Below are 18326 nucleotides of genomic sequence, written 5' to 3'. Positions count from 1 at the left end.
GGACAGCCACGCTCCGGACAAGCCACATGATGAAGGGCTGCCATAATGGTGCCCGTTAAATGAATAGTTAATTTAATTGAATACGATCGTTAATTAACCGCATCGAGTACCGAGCCGTCGGTTTAATAATCACAGCGAAAGCACGCTTCTGACAAGACCGCTTTAACGTCTCTCCTCCTCGACGAAGTTTAAAGGGCGCTATGAGGACTATCTTTAAAGAAAGCATAAAATATCGGATGTCGACACGGACGACACGGACTCTTGCTGTATTACTGTTAGCACCATTCTTGATATAGATAGAATTATTTATTGTAGCACGAAAGTAGCCTGCATGCACGTCGTGTGTTGTGCCGATTGAAGAGCTGCACATCCTGTAGATCAAACGGAAGAACCTTCCCTCATCGCCTCCGCTGCTGATTAATTGCGGTTGTTTAATTTTGTTACTCACTGTTTTCAATTTCGAGTGCCGCTCCAATTCAGAATAGGGTTTTGTTTTGTAACGTACATTGCTTTTTAGAAACTACACCAGAGCCCTGCAAAAGCGTGGAAAAAGAGAAAAGAAGGGTTTTTTTTAAATTAAACTGCCAATTTACATTTTACATTTACTTTTCGAATTGTACTAACGCATAAGTGCTGCTTCCGCTTGCCGTCCGGCTATCGCCTTGTGTTTTTTACTCTCTCTTTTCTCTTTACTGACTAGGGAACGCACGTGCCCCAACACCGCCAAGCCATCGGGACCATCCGGCGAGTGGTGGGTGGGGGAGATTACGCACGACGGAACCACCTACGCTCTGGCCTGGTGCCCTCCCCACCAGCAGCGGTTTAGGCTGGTGCTCCGCCCCGGTTAATGCAATCCATCTCGACGTCATCGATCGGTTTCCTGCGGTAGCGTGCCGGCAGCTGCCATTCCTCAATCGCCTCGCCCGACGACACGGACCGTGCGTGCTAAAAATAAACAAAAGGCGTGTGCGAATCAGTCACGGTTTTTGGCCAAACACGGGCAGTGGCAGCAGCAGCAGCAGCAGCATGATTACACACTGCACAATGGAACACTGTAAACAATTATGTAACCCGAACAAAATGTGCGGAACGCTCGCCCGGACGAAAAGCAACCATTGGTGCTGCAGCATCCGCGGGAACACCATTGGCGATGTTTTGCCATCCGCACAGGGTTAGATGAGCTCTTTCGGCGTGGACTTACCGCTGGAGCGGCTGTGTTGGCGGCTGCACCGCCCGCCGTATGGCTGGCCGCCTCCTGGAACGGGCCACCCTTGCGGAACTTGATCAGCGGCACGCGCTTGGCGGAGGACAGCACCGAGCGCAACATTACCATGGCGCGTTAAAACCGGAACTTCAGCTGAACTGGCAACGGGATGGTGTATGTGTGTGCAACTATCTGCTTCCGACGTTCCGAGGAGCCTTTTTTGTGCCCCGTGTTCCGCAAAGACTTCGCACGATATCAAAACAAATCACCGAGAAAAGAACGATTTCGTGTGTTATTGCTGGCCGAGGTGTATAGAGAGAGAGAGCGAATGGTAAGCTTGACAGCTACTTTGATTGAAGGAAGAGCTGTCAAGTCGCTTCCCGGTGAAAAAGATCCACGGAAGCCTTGCTCTTTTTCAAAATTTCATTTTCGGCGGTTGCGCCAGACGAATTATTCTGTAAATTCATCATCGAAACTTATGTAAAGAAATGATACTAATTCCATTTCGAATTCCATTTCTTTTTCCTATGGGTAACATTGTGGAATTTATTGGATGAAGAGTATCAAAAGTGAATGATGAGTAAAATAAAATCGCCCAAAACGCCCCCCGCGGCAAACGCTTTCCCACTACTTCCGCTTGCGACACTTGGCCCTGCCCCGGCGCCGCTTCGACCCGGGCGCCTTCGGGGACGTGCCGTTCGTGGCCGCCTTCTTGTAGCTGCGCGAGATCGCCCGGCTGGCGCTGTTCTGGATGCCGCCCATGCTCGGTTTCCGCGTCGCGATCAGATCCTGCGAGACCAGCTCGGCCAGCACGCCCTGGTGCGCCAGCATCGACAGGAACGTGCAGATAAACTCGTCGTAGTTGTGCGTGCGCCGGCAGTCGTCCAGCTTGAACCGGTCGCGCTTCTCGTTCTCGTCGCACAGGTGCTGCTCGGTGATGGCGATTTCCGATTCGAGGTTCTTCAGCAGCGACAGCAAATCTTTCGGCGAAAACGTGCCCGCCCCGATGAACGACGAGGGCGGCGAGGGCGGTGAGGAGTGGTCCGGCTCCGGTTTGATGTCCGGCTCGCCGATGATTTCCACCGAATCGGACGAACTGTTCATCGAGACGAACGATTCGAGCTCCTTCGAGACGGCCACCGACGACGACGAGGACGACGGTTGATCCGGTTGCTTTTCCTCCTTAATCGCTAGCAGCTCTGAGTATTCGTCGGACAGCTTTACCGGGGTCGTTTCGTCCGCTTCCTTCTTGACCGTTGCGCTCAGTGTTCGCGAACCGCCTGCCGTTGCGGCGCTCGTTGCTTCCTTCTTTTCCGACTTCAGCAGCTTCTCCAGCGCGGCCGACACGATCGTTTGGTTCGTGCGCAGCATTTTCAGCTTGTGCGTAATGGCAATGCGCCGATCCGGCACGACCGCCATCAGGTTGAAGCGAATGTCCTGCTCGCCCGTCGTTATGCCGAGCCGGTCCGACATGACCCGCCGGAACTTGTCCGTCCACGCTTCCTTCTCCGCCCACGGCCCGTGGTCCATCGGGAACGGTTTCAGCCCGTCCAGCTCGAACAGCCGGCCCTCGATCGGGACGAACGAGACGAAGTGGAACGCCTCCCCGGTGAACCGTCCCGTACTGACGCCCGAATTGCGATCCATCCGGCGGCGGGCCTGCGGCATCGCGTGCGAATTGTGCGCACAGGCCAGCTCGGGCGTGTTCCCGATCGCCCAGCCCTTGTTCTCCGGGCTCATGCCCTTCGTGTGCATCTTTAGCCGGCTGAGCGTCTGGCCGAGATCGATGTCGGAGCAGTTCAGCAGCACCGACAGCAGCGCATGGGTGGCACAGCTGTTCGGAACCACCTGCTGGGCGAAGAAGATGTTGTTCACCGCATCCTCGTCCTTCACGTAGATGTCGGTCGTTTCCACGATCTTCCGGCGGGCCCGCCGCTCCTCGATCCAGCGAAACAGAAAGATAAACCCGTACACCTGGCCCTCGAGGTTCTTTTGCAGGTCGTAGATTTCCTCCACCTGCACGCCCTTCACGCCGAAGTCCTCCAGCAGCAGCGTGAACAGACCGGGATCGCTTTCCAGCTCCAGCCAGCCGTCGTTCAGGCGGTTGATATCGACGGGCATCGCCATCGCGTAACTTTTCCGAGCGCTTTTCACATGAAAACTAATAAAGCCATCGGCGGTTGCGAGTATTTGTTGGTAAAAGGGAGGAAAACACGGAAATAATTTTCACGAACTGGTTGTGTTTTTGTTTATAGTTTTTTTACGAGCGGCGACGCTTTCAACGCAGCTGTCAAAGAGGCGACCAAGGTGTATATAGACAGTTGCGATGCGATAAACAGTGACCAGCACAATTATAGCAACACCGGTAAATAGAATTATTTTCTATAGAAAATACTTATTTTTAATCGTTATCTCAATGAATTTCTCGATATTTAAAAAATAGTAAATGAAACTTGAATATTCCCATTTTTTCAACAAACTAAATAAGACTAATTGCCTTTATGGTTTAACCAAATTTGAAATATTGATATTCATTATATCAAAAGTGATTAAAGTTTTAAAATTAAAAGCTATAACTTCCCACACAAAGTGTATGGGATACATGCCGGTCGTAGAGATAAGGGATAGCAAAAGAAAATATTTTAATTTTTTTTTTTAATGTTCATCATGTGCCATTTATAAAAAAGTAAAATGTAGATAAAGCATTAAAAAAAGATAACAAATAAACACTCATTTCTGGAACTCTACTTTGATAAGTTTATTTCTGTTTCTGTTTGTTCGATCTTCCCTTTCGCCGTTCAATATGCGTTAAACCCTCCTGCGGCTTCCGGTTTAGTAAAAGTAAAAGGAGCACCACTGTCTCGCGCCCGTTTGATATTCTCTAACCGTTCCTGTTTTTTTTGTTCTCCCCTAAACCGTGACTCCTCTTTTGCCGGTAAGTGTGTCCGTATGTGTCCGTTTGTATGGTACGCGCATCGATTCGAGGCATTTTATTCCGGATCTGTGAAACGAAGCAATTGTTCATCAATCCGACTATTACCTAAGCTACACACGAACAGTATTTGTAATGGTCTTTCCTACTTTACTTCGCTTCGTTTGGCAGCGTACGCCGTTCGCAGTGTTAGCCATACACTACGCAACGGTATGTTGTGAGGAGAGATTGTTCCACGACGTAGTTAAGCTTGCTTCACGGGTTGGCGCGTCTATTGTCTTTTTGTCCAATCTTTCTTTTAGTAGGAGACTTGCTTCTTCTTCTTCTTCTTCTTCTTCTTCTTCTTCTTCTTCTTCTTCTTCTTCTTCTTCTTCTTCTTCTTCTTCTTCTTCTTCTTCTTCTTCTTTTTGGCGTAACGACCTACGCGATCATGCAAGCTTACACAGGCTTTCGGGACTTATTGAGTACCACGCAGCCGGCTAAGTCCGTCCTTGTTACGGGGAAACGGTCCTATATGACGGATTGGGCCCTGGACACGGACCTGTTGTTAAGCCGTGCGAGTTGAGGAGTGTACCCTGCTACTGAGCAAGGAGACATGTTCTTCAATTCCAATAGTGAATTCCTTCCCCTTTCGATTCTCGACACACTAAACTCCCGGGCAGCACAACGAAAGCCTAGCTAAAGAGGATAGTGCGTGCTGGGGTACAAGTGCTGCTTAATGCTAGAGTATCCTTCTAATTCCGCCGAAGCATCGTCACAGATCAAGATTATCTTCTACACTCTGCGGTCTCGATGCTTTCTTACAGAGTCGTGAGGTGGTTAAGGGTAAGTGCGCGCCCCCGTTTGATTGATGCATTTATTTCAATGTGATTCGCGTTCAAACTCCTACTGTTAAGGTGATGTGTGTTTTGAGGTGTTTTTTCGTCATCTGCCACTCTTCTACGCTCTAACCGTAACGTAATCCAAAAGCATCAAATAGTGAATAGAATAGTAGTAGTTGTGGTTGTATGGGTTTGTTTGCGCAAAGAAAATCGCTTTCCTTGCCTAGCTTGTGCGTACTACAACGAAGAGAGGGCACCATCATTTTACCCCGAATATTAGGCTAAAAAGCTTTAAAAAAAACGGCACCAAAAAGAATGTAGATATGCACAGGTGTGCCGCGTGCCTTTGTATTAGAAGGCTCAAAATTAATTTTGAACTGACTTTTTGTTTGATTCTTTTGGTCGTATAGTGGACGCTGACTAGAGCGGAACACATCGTTTTACGCTTGCGTGTGCTGTCGCAAGCGACCACGTGGTGCTAGGCTTGCTGCACTCGCTTATTGACTATTTATTTTTCTGATGGCGGGGTTGCGTGCACTCTGTACAATTTTCCCAATTGTTTTTTTTTTTTTCATATTGCACTTACTTTGCTTTAATGCATCTCTCTTCTCACTCTCTCGCGAAAGCGTTAAAAGGAACTCACGGGGTGTTTGGTAGTGTAGTATGTTTGGCTTTGCGCAAAGATTGAACTAATGCATGGATTTTTTTTCCTTGGCAAGTTTAACGCCTTACCCACCCTGTTTCTTCACTATTGAGGGTTCTTCCTTCTCCTGCTCGATGATTTCGGGTAAGGTATACCCTACGATTTGTTTTTTCTTTGTGACGATAATAAGCGTCAATTGCCTCGCTCTCGCGGGCTTGAACATGCTCGCTCTCTCGCTCTCTCTCTCTGACACCACACAAAAGGCATGATTACATAGATATTTAAGCGTAAGGGAAAGAAGAAAAAACAAACTTAAACAAAGACACGGCTGTTGAAACTCAACGCTTTAAACCTACGATCGACCGCAACAGAGCAGAACACATGCCCCCACCTTTCAAGAATAACCACCTTGTGGAAGTGATTTAGTACTCGGGCAACGGTCAAAACTCTCGACGCAACTACTAATATGCTGAGCAAAAAAAAAAACAACTACACTAAATTGATCTACAAACTACAACAGACGAGAGAATGGAGAAATGGATTTGAAGGAGGAGGGCGGGATGGATGGTATGGTTTGCCTAGTGCGGTGCTTTCCCTATTCGAAGGTAGAAGTAGTATTATTACTATTGAAGAAGAAAAAGAAAAGGTACAGCGTACACGCTGTTTAGCACTAAACACCGCGCGGGGCGTATTGTTACCGCGCGGCGCCAAAACAAAGACAGTAAAACGTATCCAAATCGAAAACTATTCTACCACAAATTCTTCTCCATTAGTGAACTGGCTTTCCACTGTGTATGTGTGTGTGTGTGTGTTCTGCACGGCAGCGGGCGTCCTCCACAGCTGTCGAATCATTTTTGGCGACCCAAGGCAAACCGCAGCTGCAGCAGCGGCGACCGTTACCGCATCATCGTGGTGCATCGGCTTCAACTCGACGTCACCTCGGCGGGCTTCTTCTCTACCGCCGCACCGTCCTTCTTCTCGCCATCCTGCTCCTCGAACGGAATGCCGGCGGCCGTCTTTTGCATCGTTTCCATCAGCATCTGATCGACTTCCTCCTGGTTGGCTTGCACCGGACCACCGCCGGGCTGTTGCGACTGGGCGCCCGCCTCCTTCTGGCGCTTTTCGATTTCGTTCTTGAAGTTGGCAATCTCTTTGGAACTGTGGTTGGCAACGAGCGAGCGAGAGAGAGAAAGAGAGTGTGCGTGTTAATTTTGAAGTGCAAATGGAAAAAACGGCCACTGCGCTTACCTAATTTGTACAAAAATGATGCCATTGATTGCATTCAGCATGTCCAGCACCGAGCCCATCGAGGGTGGCTGAATGTGAATCGGGGGCAACCCGGTGCTCAGCAGCTTGCCGTTGGCGTAGTTCATCTTCTTCTGCAGCACGACCGCCTGCTGCGTCAGGTGGCGAAGGCATTCGGAGGATTCCTGCGTCTTTTCATGGTTTTCACCGAGCTGTGGTAGAGGTAAAGGAGCGTACAGTTGGCGTAAATGAGTATCCAACAGTTGTTCGTTTTAGTAGCACAACCACACAAACTTACCTGCTGTTTGTAGATAGCGTACGTTTCCTTTTCGTTGACCAACGCGGATCGGAAGTCGCCCATGCAGCTTTGCGTTCGCGCCACTAGATGGTAGCTAACTGCCACCTTGAGCGACTTTTCGCCGTAGTACCGAATGTTGAGGGCGAGCGCGTGCTCCAGGAAGCGCAGCGACAGTTCGTACTCACCGACTGCGTGCAGGATCAAGCTGATGTTGCTCTGCAAGGGCCAAAAGCGAATCAGTTTTAGTCATTTATTCATTGGTACAGGGTGTTTCACACTTTATCTCAAGATCGCGGGACCGCGGTTGCAAGACTGCGGTATGATCAGTGCTGCAAAATGTCATGAGCATCACGTGATGTTCCCCAACGAAAACAATGAACATAATAAAGGTAGCGCTTAATGCTCATTGCTGATACTCAATGAAAGTGCGTCATGACATGTCGAACGCGACATGCGAATGCTTGAGTGCAACGCGATACTCCGACTGACAAGCTGAACTTAATGCTGTCGCAAGCATATTCATGACTTTTTTTGGCTGTTAACAGTGCTGCCAAATGTCACTGTTTCAGTCATCAACACTCATGACTGAACGAAACGAAGCTCAAATCAGCTTACGTACACAACGGAGATGATCTGAGGTAAGCCTCAAACAGTTGGTGGACCAATCTCATGCTTAATGACATTTTGTTTACCACCCAACTCTTGATCTCTCTCTAGATCACGACATTTTCTGATCATGATGATGATCACCGACAGAAAATGTCGCGACCAAGTGACTGACCAAGAGTTGGTTGCACAAAATGTCACCAAGAAAGTGATGGTCGCAACATATATTTGAATCTGATCTCTGATCATCACAGTAGAGCTCGTAACGCTGACATGATTTTGTTTCAGCCGGAATTTGTCATGATTATGTCATGAAATTTGCAAAACTGATCACAGTAAAAAAAAGTCATGACTAGTGACTAACCAAAGCAATGGCTGCAAAAAGTCACAAAATAAAAACACCAAATGAATAACTAGGCGTTTCCAGAACAGTGATGTACACAAGGGTTATACGTGTAATTAAAAAGTTCAACCGCATGTCCTAAGCGTGGAACAGTGTGTTCGAGAAATGTGCCGCAAATTCATCTTTGCATCCCACGGTCTTGAGATCAAGTACAAACACTGTAATTCAACTGTTCGTTTGTTCGGAACAGTAGACGCACTTTTCCGACCCTACGTCTTGGCTTACACCATAGCGTACCACACAGAGTCGAGAATGTGTGTCGAATAGTGATAGAAAGATAAAAGAGAAATAAATAATGCATCATTTGTGTTTACTTACATCCATCAGCGCAATGTCGGGATGGTTCTCGCCGCACACGATGGTCGCCAGATACCGGGCACGGTACAGCAGCTTAAGTGCGGTGGTGATTTGACTGTTGGCAAAACAGTACAATGCAAGGTGGCCCTTAAAGCGGAGCAGATCCAACAATTAGCACAAATAAGCTCCAAATGACCGCAACCGGTGTCGCTTTTTGACTTACATATTCCGAAATCGTGTACGGATGGTCGACCCCGTTCACGCGCTCGCTCATCAGCACGGCACGCTGCTGGATCGCGAGCGCTTCCTGCGGATCGCCCATAATGTAGCTGAGCCGGGCCAGCATGCGCAGGCACTGGGCATTCTCCGGATGCATCGCGCCGTACACGTTGTTCAGCAGGTTGAGCGCTTCGCTGATCAGCCCGTACCCGTCCTGCAGGTAGCCCTGCTGGATCTTCGTCTGGCCGGTCGTGTAGAAGTTGTACGCGTCGGAGGCGCGCGGATTGATGTGCTTCACCACCGGGAACACGTTCACGATGTCCGCATCGGTGAACGCGGGCCGGTTGCGCTGCTCGAACGCGTACTCCTGCAGCAGAATCTGCACGCCCGTCTTCAGGCAGAACGAACGCAGCAGCGAGATTTTCTGCAGCTTGAACGCACCGATCAGCGGCTCGATCGAGTCGATCACCGCTGCCTTGCTTTCCTTGCCCTCCTTTGCCGGCTGCTCTACCGTCAGCTCAAAGTCCCAGTACGCCTTCAGCTCCTGGCGGATCTGTGCCCACAGCGTCTTGGACGTCAGCGCCGTCCATTCGCAGTTGTCGGACGAGGGCACGGAAAAGGTGGCCTTACGTCCACCACCCGCGGCACCCTTTCCACCTCCTCCTCCTCCTCCCCGCTTGCTCTGTTTGTTTTGCTTTTTGCCCCCGGCCTTCGGTCCAAACTCGTCCGCCAGCTGGCCGTCCCCGTCGGCGCCGGTACCGTTCGCCACCGGCTGGTAGCCACCGGTCGACACCGTCAGGAAGCAGTTCAAAAAGTGGCTGATGGCGGCCGCCATGCTCATCACGTCCGTCTGCTGCAGGTACGCGGTGAACAGATGCTTCGCCGCCCGCACGATCAGCTCGGACACGGCGATCGTGTGCAGGTACTCGAGCTGCTTGATCTTGGCCAGCTGGTCCACCACCTTGCCGAGGTAGCGCACGTTAATGCCGCGGTTGTGCAGCAGCTCGGTCAGCGTGACGCCGTCCATCGGGGCGGACGTGTGGTCGAGACACTCGTGTACGAAGCTCGGTATCTGGTGCTTCACCAGAAACTCGGCCGCATCCTTTACCAGCTGCTTCTGGCGGCGCAGCGAGCCGGCCGCGTTCGGCTCCTCGTCCACGTGCCGTATGCCCGGCGAGTACACGTCCGGATTGAAGCGGATGTTGAACTCGTACTCCTTGAGCGAGCCGACCGCTTCGCACGCTCGCTTCACCACCTCCATGCTTTCGTTCTTCTGGTCGCTTGAGATCAGCGACTCGACCAGCTTCTTCGCGTCCTCGCTGTCTGGCTTCGGTACGGAGCGTGCGGCAGCCGCCGCGGCCGCCGCTTCCTTGGTCGTCGATCCCTCCTCCTTGCCATCATTCGCATCCTTGCCTGCCTCCTTGCCGTCCTTTGCATCCTTTGCTGGCGTCTTATCGCCCTCCGCCGGGGCGGCTGCTTCGATGGCGGCCTGTTTGCCACCCTCCTCCGTTTTCTGGGCGGCAGCCGCCTTTTGCTCCTGCTTCATTTTAACGCACTGCTGCAGCTGCACGGCGGCATGCTTCATGAACATCAGATACCGATTCTCCACGAACGCTTCCAACAGCTCCTGCCGCAGACAGCACAGCTTGTGGCGGTGCTCGATCGGGAAACCCATCGCCCGGCTCTCCTTGCCGACCGCTTCCTCCTCCGCCGGCAGCGCCAGGAAGTTCACATCCGGCGGGAACGTGCGCAGCAGATCGAGAATGTAGTGCCGCCCGTCGTTGCCGATGATGCCCTTGCACTCCACCGACGAGCACAGCTCGATCGCCTCCTCCTTGTCGTTGTACACGCTGTGCGGCAGTATCTTCAGGTGCTTGCCGGCCGCATTCAGCAGCTCCAGGTACTTCGGGTGGGACAGCACGGTTTTGCCGAAATCGATCGACCCGTACACGACCGACTGGTCCTGCTCGCGCTCCAAAATGCCCGGTATGATCGACTGGGCCGTCACGCGATACCCGCGGTAATCGATCACAACCGTGCCGAGCGTGTACAGGCCCTCCACGTCCACCGCGCTGTACACGCGCACGCCGTGCAGATCGTTGCGCGGCGCCACAAACGCGGCCGCATCGCCGCCCAGCTCCTTGTAGTGGTCCCGCACGTCGAACCCGAGCGAGAAGAAGATGTTGTTCCAGATGAACATCTGCGTCTTGGCGTCCTCGCCCGGATTGATCGGCATCACGTTCCCGTCGATGACGGCCATCGCGCCCCGCGTGGCCGCCGTCACGAAATCGCTGTGCACCTTGAAGATGGCCCGCTCGCGCAGCAACCGCTCGGGCAGCGTCGCCCGCGGCAGCTCGCGCGTCGTCTGCAGCTCCTCGTTCCAGTCGCGCGTCTGCCCGGGGATGTGCTCCTCGTAGCCGAGCTTGGACGAGAACGTGTCCTCCGCCCGGATCGCGTCGATCGTGTGCTCGAGCGCGGGCGCCGTCCACGTGTACACCTGGTACGGCGTGGCGACGCGCTCGAACGGATGCCGCTGGGTGCGCTTCTTCTGCATCTGCGCGAAGCAGCGCCGGAAGGTGGCGGAAATCTGCGACAGCAGATCGATCAGCGAGTGCGAGAGGTAGCTCGGGTTGGCCGGCTGCGGGTTGAACGCGTCGTCCGTCGACTGGTTGACGTAGAAGCCGCGCGAGCAGGCGCTAATGTGCAGCCGCTTGTCCTCCATCGTCACCACGTACAGGTACATCAGGTCGCCGTGCAGCTTGCGCGGCCCGGGCGGCGGATTCCACGCCGAGGTCGTCAGCACCTTCAGCGGTTGCGGGGTGCCCTTCTTGCCCGTGCCCGGCTGCAGCGGTAGCAGCGGGCGCTCCCGAGCCCCCGGCATGATAAAGTCGGGCGGCGTACAGTCGACCGATTCCTGGCGCGTCTTTTTCTTCTCCATAATGTCGCCCATCGTGATGGTGTGCAGGAAGGTGAGCGAGCTGCAGTCGACGCCGTTGTACGCGTCGGCCGGATCGAGCGATTTCAGCAGATCGCGCACGTGGCGCACGTGAATGCGCGCCTCGCGCATTGTGTACGGCTCCTCGACCACCCGGATCACGGAACCCTCCTGCAGCCCGTCGATGTTCTTCAGCTCGGCAAAGTTGTCCAGCGTGCGGCCGTCGAGCTGCAGCGAGAAGCACGTCCGGTGGCACGTGTCCTCCCGGTCCATCAGCAGCTGGTGGATCTCCTGCACCAGCTCCATGCTCGACACCTGTATCGAGAGCGGCTCCACGCCCGGCGACAGCACCTGCACCGTAAAGCCGGTCTCCTGCATCAGCCTCATCACGTCGTCCTCCTGCTGCTGCTGCTGCTGCTGCTCGGTCTCTCCGCCACCGGCAACGCCAGCGCTTTTATCGTCCGCGGACTCGTTCGGGCCAGCAGCGGCCGGGTCCGACTCTTCCGAGCTCGCGTGTCCGTTCAGCCCGTTCTGTTCCGCGTGTCCGTTGCCGATCGTTTCCTTTTGCTCACCGGCCGCCGCTGCCACCACCGGGGGAGTTTTTGCTTTTCCATTCTGTTTTTTGTTCTTCGCCATACCTTAAAGAAACGAAAGAAAACAAAATTAACGCCGAGTTTGGATTGGTTAAATGTAATTTTAAATAAATATTATTAAAGTTACAAAAATGACTAGTTTAGAACAGCATCAACATTCTCTCCCAAACTCTCGAATCAAAATTGAAAAACACTCACACGGAGACGGTCAGGATAGAGAAGCAAACATTACGTAAAACCATTGCCCCAACAACTCCCGCGTGTGATGATCGTGTTTCACGCTCTCCGCCGCCCGGCCAGAGCATAAGCCAACCACAGCACCATTCCTGCTGCAGTCGTGAAAATAGCGTACGAACAGAAAATAGATACACTTTCTTCACTGTGTAAATGTGAACATGTAAAAATAGGACCCGGTACGGTACGGTGGCGTTCAAACAACGGACAAACAGCGAACAGCGAAGCATCTGCACCGCAACCGTGTTTTTCTACAACCGCCGTCGACCTTTAATTCATTTGCCCTTCCAAACTTCTTCTCCCACCCCCGGGCTTCCTTTCTCTCTTGAGAACATTTTAATCGTCCAATCGTCGTGTGCGGACCATCAAAACCGTGTACCGCTTCTATGTATACGTGTGAGGCGTTTTTGTTTTTTTCTTGTAGCGCGTTTATCACATCAGTCCGTCCCGCGTGCGTGCGGTGCAGCGGCAGCCATGCTTTACGCCTCGCGAGCATATAGAAGACCTTGAACTTTGGGGGGATCCTTGTTTTGTTTATTTTTTATGGGTTTCGGTTGTCTTCTTACTCGTTAATTGTGCTGGACGTTAAATTAACGCTAGGATGGACGGAAAGAATGATTAATGACATGTTTTAGTTTCGTTTCTTTTATCGATAATATGAAACGAATTTGAGATCATTCTTCTGTCGGCCACAATTCCAATCGAATCTTCAGAGAGATGCGATTCGATACGAACTCAATATTAGTGGTGTGCTCTTTGGAGCGATTTCCGGCTATTACTAGTCCGATTCCGACTGCGGCAAAATCCGACTGCAGCAAAATCCGACTGCGGATCTGAGCAGAGTCGGAGTCGTCTGAAGTCATCCAGAGTTATCCAAAGTCGTCCAGAGTCGTCCAGAGTCGTCCGAAGTCGTCCAGAGCAGTCCAGAGTCGTCCGAAGTCGTCCAGAGTCGTCCAGAGTCGTCCAGAGTCGTGCAGAGTTGTCCGGAGTCGTACGGAGTCGTCCGAAGTCGTTCGGAGTCGTCCGAAGTCGTTCGGAGTCGTCCAGAGTCGTCCAGAGTCGTTCAGAGTCGTCCAGAGTCGTCCAGAATCGTCCAAAGTCGCCTAGAGTCGTCTAGAGTCGTCCAGAGTCGCCCGGAGTCGTCCAGAGTCGTCCAGGGTCATTCAGAGTTGCCCAGAGTCGTCCAGAGTCGTCCAGAGTCGTCCAGAGTCGTCCGGAGTCGTACGGAGTCGTCCGAAGTCGTCCAGATTCGTCAAGAGTCGTTCGGAGTCGTCCAGAGTCGTCCAGAGTCGTCCAGAGTCGTCTAGAGTCGTCCTGAGTCGCCCGGAGTCGTACGGAGTCGTCCGAAGTCGTTCGGAGTCGTCCAGAGTCGTCAAGAGTCGTTCGGAGTCGCCCAGAGTCGTCCAGAGTCGTCCAGAGTTGTCCAGAGTCGTCCATAGTCGTCTAGAGTCGTCCAGCGTCAACCGGAATCGTTCGGAGTTGTTCCGATGGACTCTAGACAACTCTGGACGACTCTAGACGACTCTGGACGACTCTGGACGACTCTGAACGACTCCGGACGATTCCGGGAGATTCCCGACGAACTACTCCGGAAAATGGGTCCACCCAGCATAACTTCAGGAGTCGGTTACGAAATTACCGGTGTGGGCTCGGAGTCCGAATGTTTGCCAACTTTACCCATCGCTACTCTATATTTCAATTTTAAAATGGCGCTTTTTTGAACGACTGTTCCTAATCGCTGCAACATGCATCCGTGGAAGGGAAACTATTTGCTTAAAAATTTAGCTCAAACCCACAGCAACAAGCGCAATAAACCCCTTGAAGCATACAAATGTCGAGATGGTTGAAGTAGAAAAGTATGATAATATTAGGTCGGCAGAAGAGAAACTCGACCAACACAATATGCATCGCACCGTGATACATGCATAAACACAAACACGCGCACACAACGGACGGAGGAGGTGCTAACTGAAGACCGGAACTCGTCAGACAAACAGCGAAGGTATGACGAACAGAAGCTAGGCCATTCCTTTTCTTTTTTTTGTTTGGCTGACCAGCACAGACCAAATTGTGTCTGGCTGCCTCTCTTCTCTCCGGCTCTGCGGGGAATACCTCTGCCACGTGACGACGATGGCGGAATATGTATATGGGATGGGATCGGGGTGTTCGAATTTCAAATCAATCCCATCGGCGGCAGTAGCAATCAGCGCACAGCACACCCAAACCCAACAACGACAGTGTGAGTGAACTGTTTATTTTTGAACATATTCATCCGCCGGGCATGGCGGGCTATTCCTAGTGGAGCGGTGATTGGTTTCTCCTGTCGTGTCGTGTTCCTTTTTTCCCTTCCCATTTCCCGTTCGTTTGCAGACGTTGCAGTGACAAAACGGCGACTCTTTTACCGGCGACGTCGCACAAATGGGCACAAAACGCGCCAGCACAACCGCATGGCGGTGGCGCACCGTCGTTATACCCTAAAATAGACAACAAGAGAGATGGGGAGATGGAGCTTCTCACCGTCAAAGTAGATTTAGAATCTATGCACAGGAGAACGGACGACAGCTTGTCAATGGTTTTGAGTTACAGTTTGAGCTTTGAATGAGAACTTTGTGATAATAACCTGCAATTGCAGCTTATTTTACGTCCACCATTCAAAAGCGCACTTGAAGATTATTAGGAATAAAAGATTTCCATACCATTAACCACCGAATGCAACGATTTTCTAGCATTTATTGAGACTGACTGATGAAAATATCCCATCTTGCCATCATCATCTTCTTCGCTACTTTGCAAACCACACACACACACATGTGGGGAGTGCTTCCGGACGTTTGCTTGACAAACGGAGTGACGAAACAAACAAAAAAGGCAGACTCCTCGGGACGTTTCCCGCGCGTTCAAGAGACGAACGCGTCCAATATCGGTGGGCAGAAGCGGTCCACCAAATGTGCAAATGTGCAACTGAAACACAATCCCCCCGGGTAGTCAAAGTGCATTCGCCCGGCACTGATCTATGCGCATCCGCGGCTTCGCTCTCTCTCTCTCTCTCTCTCCTTCTCTCTCGTCTGGTTCGTCAGCAGCGCGCGCGCGCAATCGAGTGACGACGGACGAGCGAGCGCCTGCTGCGTTTTGTGTGCACTTTTACGCGGATGTCGTGTTGCCAAGTTCAAATAAAGCCGCTCTTCTCGCCACCGCCGCCGCCGCCGTCTTAAGATGCATATTTGTGCTTGCTTGCTTTTGTGTCGGGCGGTTGTTTTACTTTTCTTCTTTCCCATTCCGAGGTTTAGCCCACAGGGAGAGACCCGTGCCTTCCGTGGTTGCTAAATGGGAAACGTCGATTCGCAATCAATCAGACAAAGAGTAAACTATCATCAACGGGGAGCGCTGATAGGGGGCGCCGACCAGTTCATCATGCGCGGTGGGAAGGGGGGAAGGGCCACTTCAAAACTCTTTTCCTGGACGGAGCCTTGTACACACAATCCGGTAGCTGAAACGATAGTGAGCAAGCGTGCCCTGGGTGTGCGGTTGTGTGAAGCTGTCCTAGTTAAGTCTGTTGCCACACACGCAGCCCTCCTGTGCGCCTTGCCGCGCTTCCCTCTTTGCCACCGCGTACAGATTGTTGTCCAATTTCGTTCCTGCACGGAAAGCATCTCTCGACTAGCCCGCGCACTTCACTTACGCACACGCACGTACCCTTCTTCTTCGCTCTTCCATGGGATCATCACCGGGCAAAAGATAAGAAAAGGAGTGCTCGGCGCACACCAGTCAGTGTGTGCCCCGTTGCTGTCCCGAGGTACGCATCGCATCTTCTTTAGGGGGTCTGTCCGTTCGTTCGTCGTGTGGTCTCTCTACTCCGGGAATGACTGGCGCGATCTATTAAGCAAAGCCAGAGCGAAAAAGAGACTAAACAGATAAACCCGGTGACCGTATCTATTCGGTACGGTGCAGCGACGGGAGAGACGCACACACACACACATGAACCATGTCAATCTGGAAGACGGGGGCCGCTTCTGGGCCGCTTCTCTCTCGCGCACACGTGCTTATCGGGCCAAAGAGACCAAAGCGATGCTCATCTGCATGCCTTTCGAAAATAGGTTGGGCGCTTCTTGGCAGGGTCCAACAACCAGCCAGACAAACAGATACGGCAACTAAAGAAAACACTTTATCATTCTTCACTGGAAATACACAACCAAAGGTGGATCTTTCTTATCGGCTGCTACACGAAACGTGCGTTTAACGCTTTGCAAGAGTTGGAATTTTGTTAAAATTTACTTTAAAATGTTTTCACAATAAAAGTTTGCTTGATTGGTCCCAAGCGTTTAAATACATTGAATTTAAATTAATAAATTACCCAACTATAATAAATAAAAAAATATATTTAAAATTGGCTGAATTTAAATAAAATATTTATTAAATAAGTAGGCCGTGCCGTTTCCTAGGTCTGCGTTAAGGCTAATGAAAAGACCCCAAACATAGGCGTTGGAATGGAACTATGTTTTGTAACTTATTTTACCACGGTTCTATTACATCTTAAATTAATTAAAATTTCACGCTTACAAAACAAAAAACTCTTGAATTATGAAAAATACAAACAATCGCTTTTTACACTAAGTTTGATTCTCAGGTGCCCCAAAAAATGCAGTCGACAAATAAACCACAGTATGTGTCCAGCTCGAAGTAATGCACCCATATCATCATGTAATAAAATGTAATAACAAAAAAGCAATTTTTACATGTGTTTTTCGAACAAATTATTCCCGTTCAATCTGGCAGAAACTTTCGAACCAATCGAACGCAACGTTCTAACGACAAACAAAGCAACCGATCTTACGGCCAACCCATCCATGCACGGCGAACCCATCGGCAAGCATCCGTCAAATGGTCGTAATTACGTAACTGATTATATGACTACGGGCGGTGCGAGCGCAGAAGGTTTTTTCGTCGTGCCACCACGCGGTCCGATCGGGGTTTTACCGTCGCCGATACCGGCACATCGATAAGAATCCGCTCCCGCTGCAGGATATGTATATCGACTATCACACAGCGTGCTGTGTCTCCTGCCGGAGGATTACACGCTCGACCGTCAATTGCATCATCTTTGCACAATGTGTGCCCCGAGACGGCGCAGGGAGGGTTAGAAGATTGCAAAACTCGCATGCTCTCCCACGGTTGGCTGAAAAAAATAAAATCTAACCTTTCTTTTTGCCGCCCGCCTCCCCGGAACCAGCGGTGGACAGCGCCTCCGTTGCGGCTCCGGCCGATTGAACACTTTCCGTTTCCAGTGCCATATTTCACAACCCGCTCCTTTAGGCAGACAACACTGGCGGTTTCCTGGTTCTACACACGCACGTTTCGGTCGAAAGTCACACGCTGCTTCCACACGGTGCGACGGCACGATTGGACGAAACTTCTTCCTTCTTCACGGTCTCTGTAATTTCCATGCACTGTACACACACACACACACGCACACACGAACACGAGAGCGCGCGCGGCAAGGCAAGGACACTGCTTCCTGTGCGAGGGAAGGGAGGTAAGTGTGAAAAGCACCCGGAAGTCCTGTCGCCCTATTTGCACCAACCAAGCACCAGTCCGGCTGTTTTCTTCGGCCTGAATTTTCCGTCCGCTCTCCGAAATCGCCAAGGCACACTCACACACCACCAGAATGCACGCGCACACGGCTCGCGACAGCTGTCAGGCGAACTGTCACAACAAACTGCATAGGGGCGGGTGAGGGCCGAAAGAGGCCGTTTGAAAACCGTTTGCACGGTGGGTTTTGACATTTGTGGGTAATGAACTTTTTCTTTTTATTATTACAATTTAATTAAAATAAGGCATGATAAATGTGTGTTGTAACCGAATGTTTTCAAATTGTTTTTATCAAAAAAATATTTGAGGA

The 18326-nt window shown here is 51.3% G+C and overlaps 3 protein-coding genes across 3 annotated transcripts; all 3 read right to left on the bottom strand.

Annotated features, from left to right (window-relative positions):
* Window positions 1–269: 269 nt before the first annotated feature.
* Window positions 270–1531, bottom strand: LOC120903877. The gene is made up of 3 exons (XM_040313539.1): window positions 1202–1531; window positions 625–945; window positions 270–533 (listed from the first exon to the last, which is right to left on the bottom strand). Exons 1-2 carry the CDS (start codon window positions 1331–1333, stop codon window positions 823–825), a joined length of 255 nt encoding a protein of 84 aa, XP_040169473.1. The 5' UTR covers window positions 1334–1531; the 3' UTR covers window positions 270–533; window positions 625–822.
* A 183-nt stretch (window positions 1532–1714) lies between these two features.
* On the bottom strand, window positions 1715–3488 carry LOC120903682 (ubiquitin carboxyl-terminal hydrolase calypso). The gene has a single exon (XM_040313247.1). The coding sequence runs from the start codon at window positions 3329–3331 to the stop codon at window positions 1832–1834; it is 1500 nt and encodes a 499-aa protein (XP_040169181.1). The 5' UTR covers window positions 3332–3488; the 3' UTR covers window positions 1715–1831.
* Window positions 3489–3941: 453 nt separating this feature from the next.
* On the bottom strand, window positions 3942–18118 carry LOC120900093 (clustered mitochondria protein homolog). The gene is made up of 6 exons (XM_040306680.1): window positions 17625–18118; window positions 8673–12241; window positions 8471–8596; window positions 7144–7359; window positions 6849–7057; window positions 3942–6758 (listed from the first exon to the last, which is right to left on the bottom strand). The coding sequence occupies exons 1-6, from the start codon at window positions 17716–17718 to the stop codon at window positions 6524–6526; spliced, it is 4449 nt and encodes a 1482-aa protein (XP_040162614.1). The 5' UTR covers window positions 17719–18118; the 3' UTR covers window positions 3942–6523.
* Between the last annotated feature and the right edge of the window lie 208 nt (window positions 18119–18326).

This window comes from Anopheles arabiensis, chromosome 3 (assembly GCF_016920715.1).
Source record: "Anopheles arabiensis isolate DONGOLA chromosome 3, AaraD3, whole genome shotgun sequence".
In the NCBI taxonomy this organism is placed as follows: Eukaryota; Metazoa; Arthropoda; class Insecta; order Diptera; family Culicidae; genus Anopheles; species Anopheles arabiensis.
The sequence above is the reverse complement of the archived record's forward strand: the minus strand, read 5'-3'. Positions and strand labels throughout refer to the sequence as shown.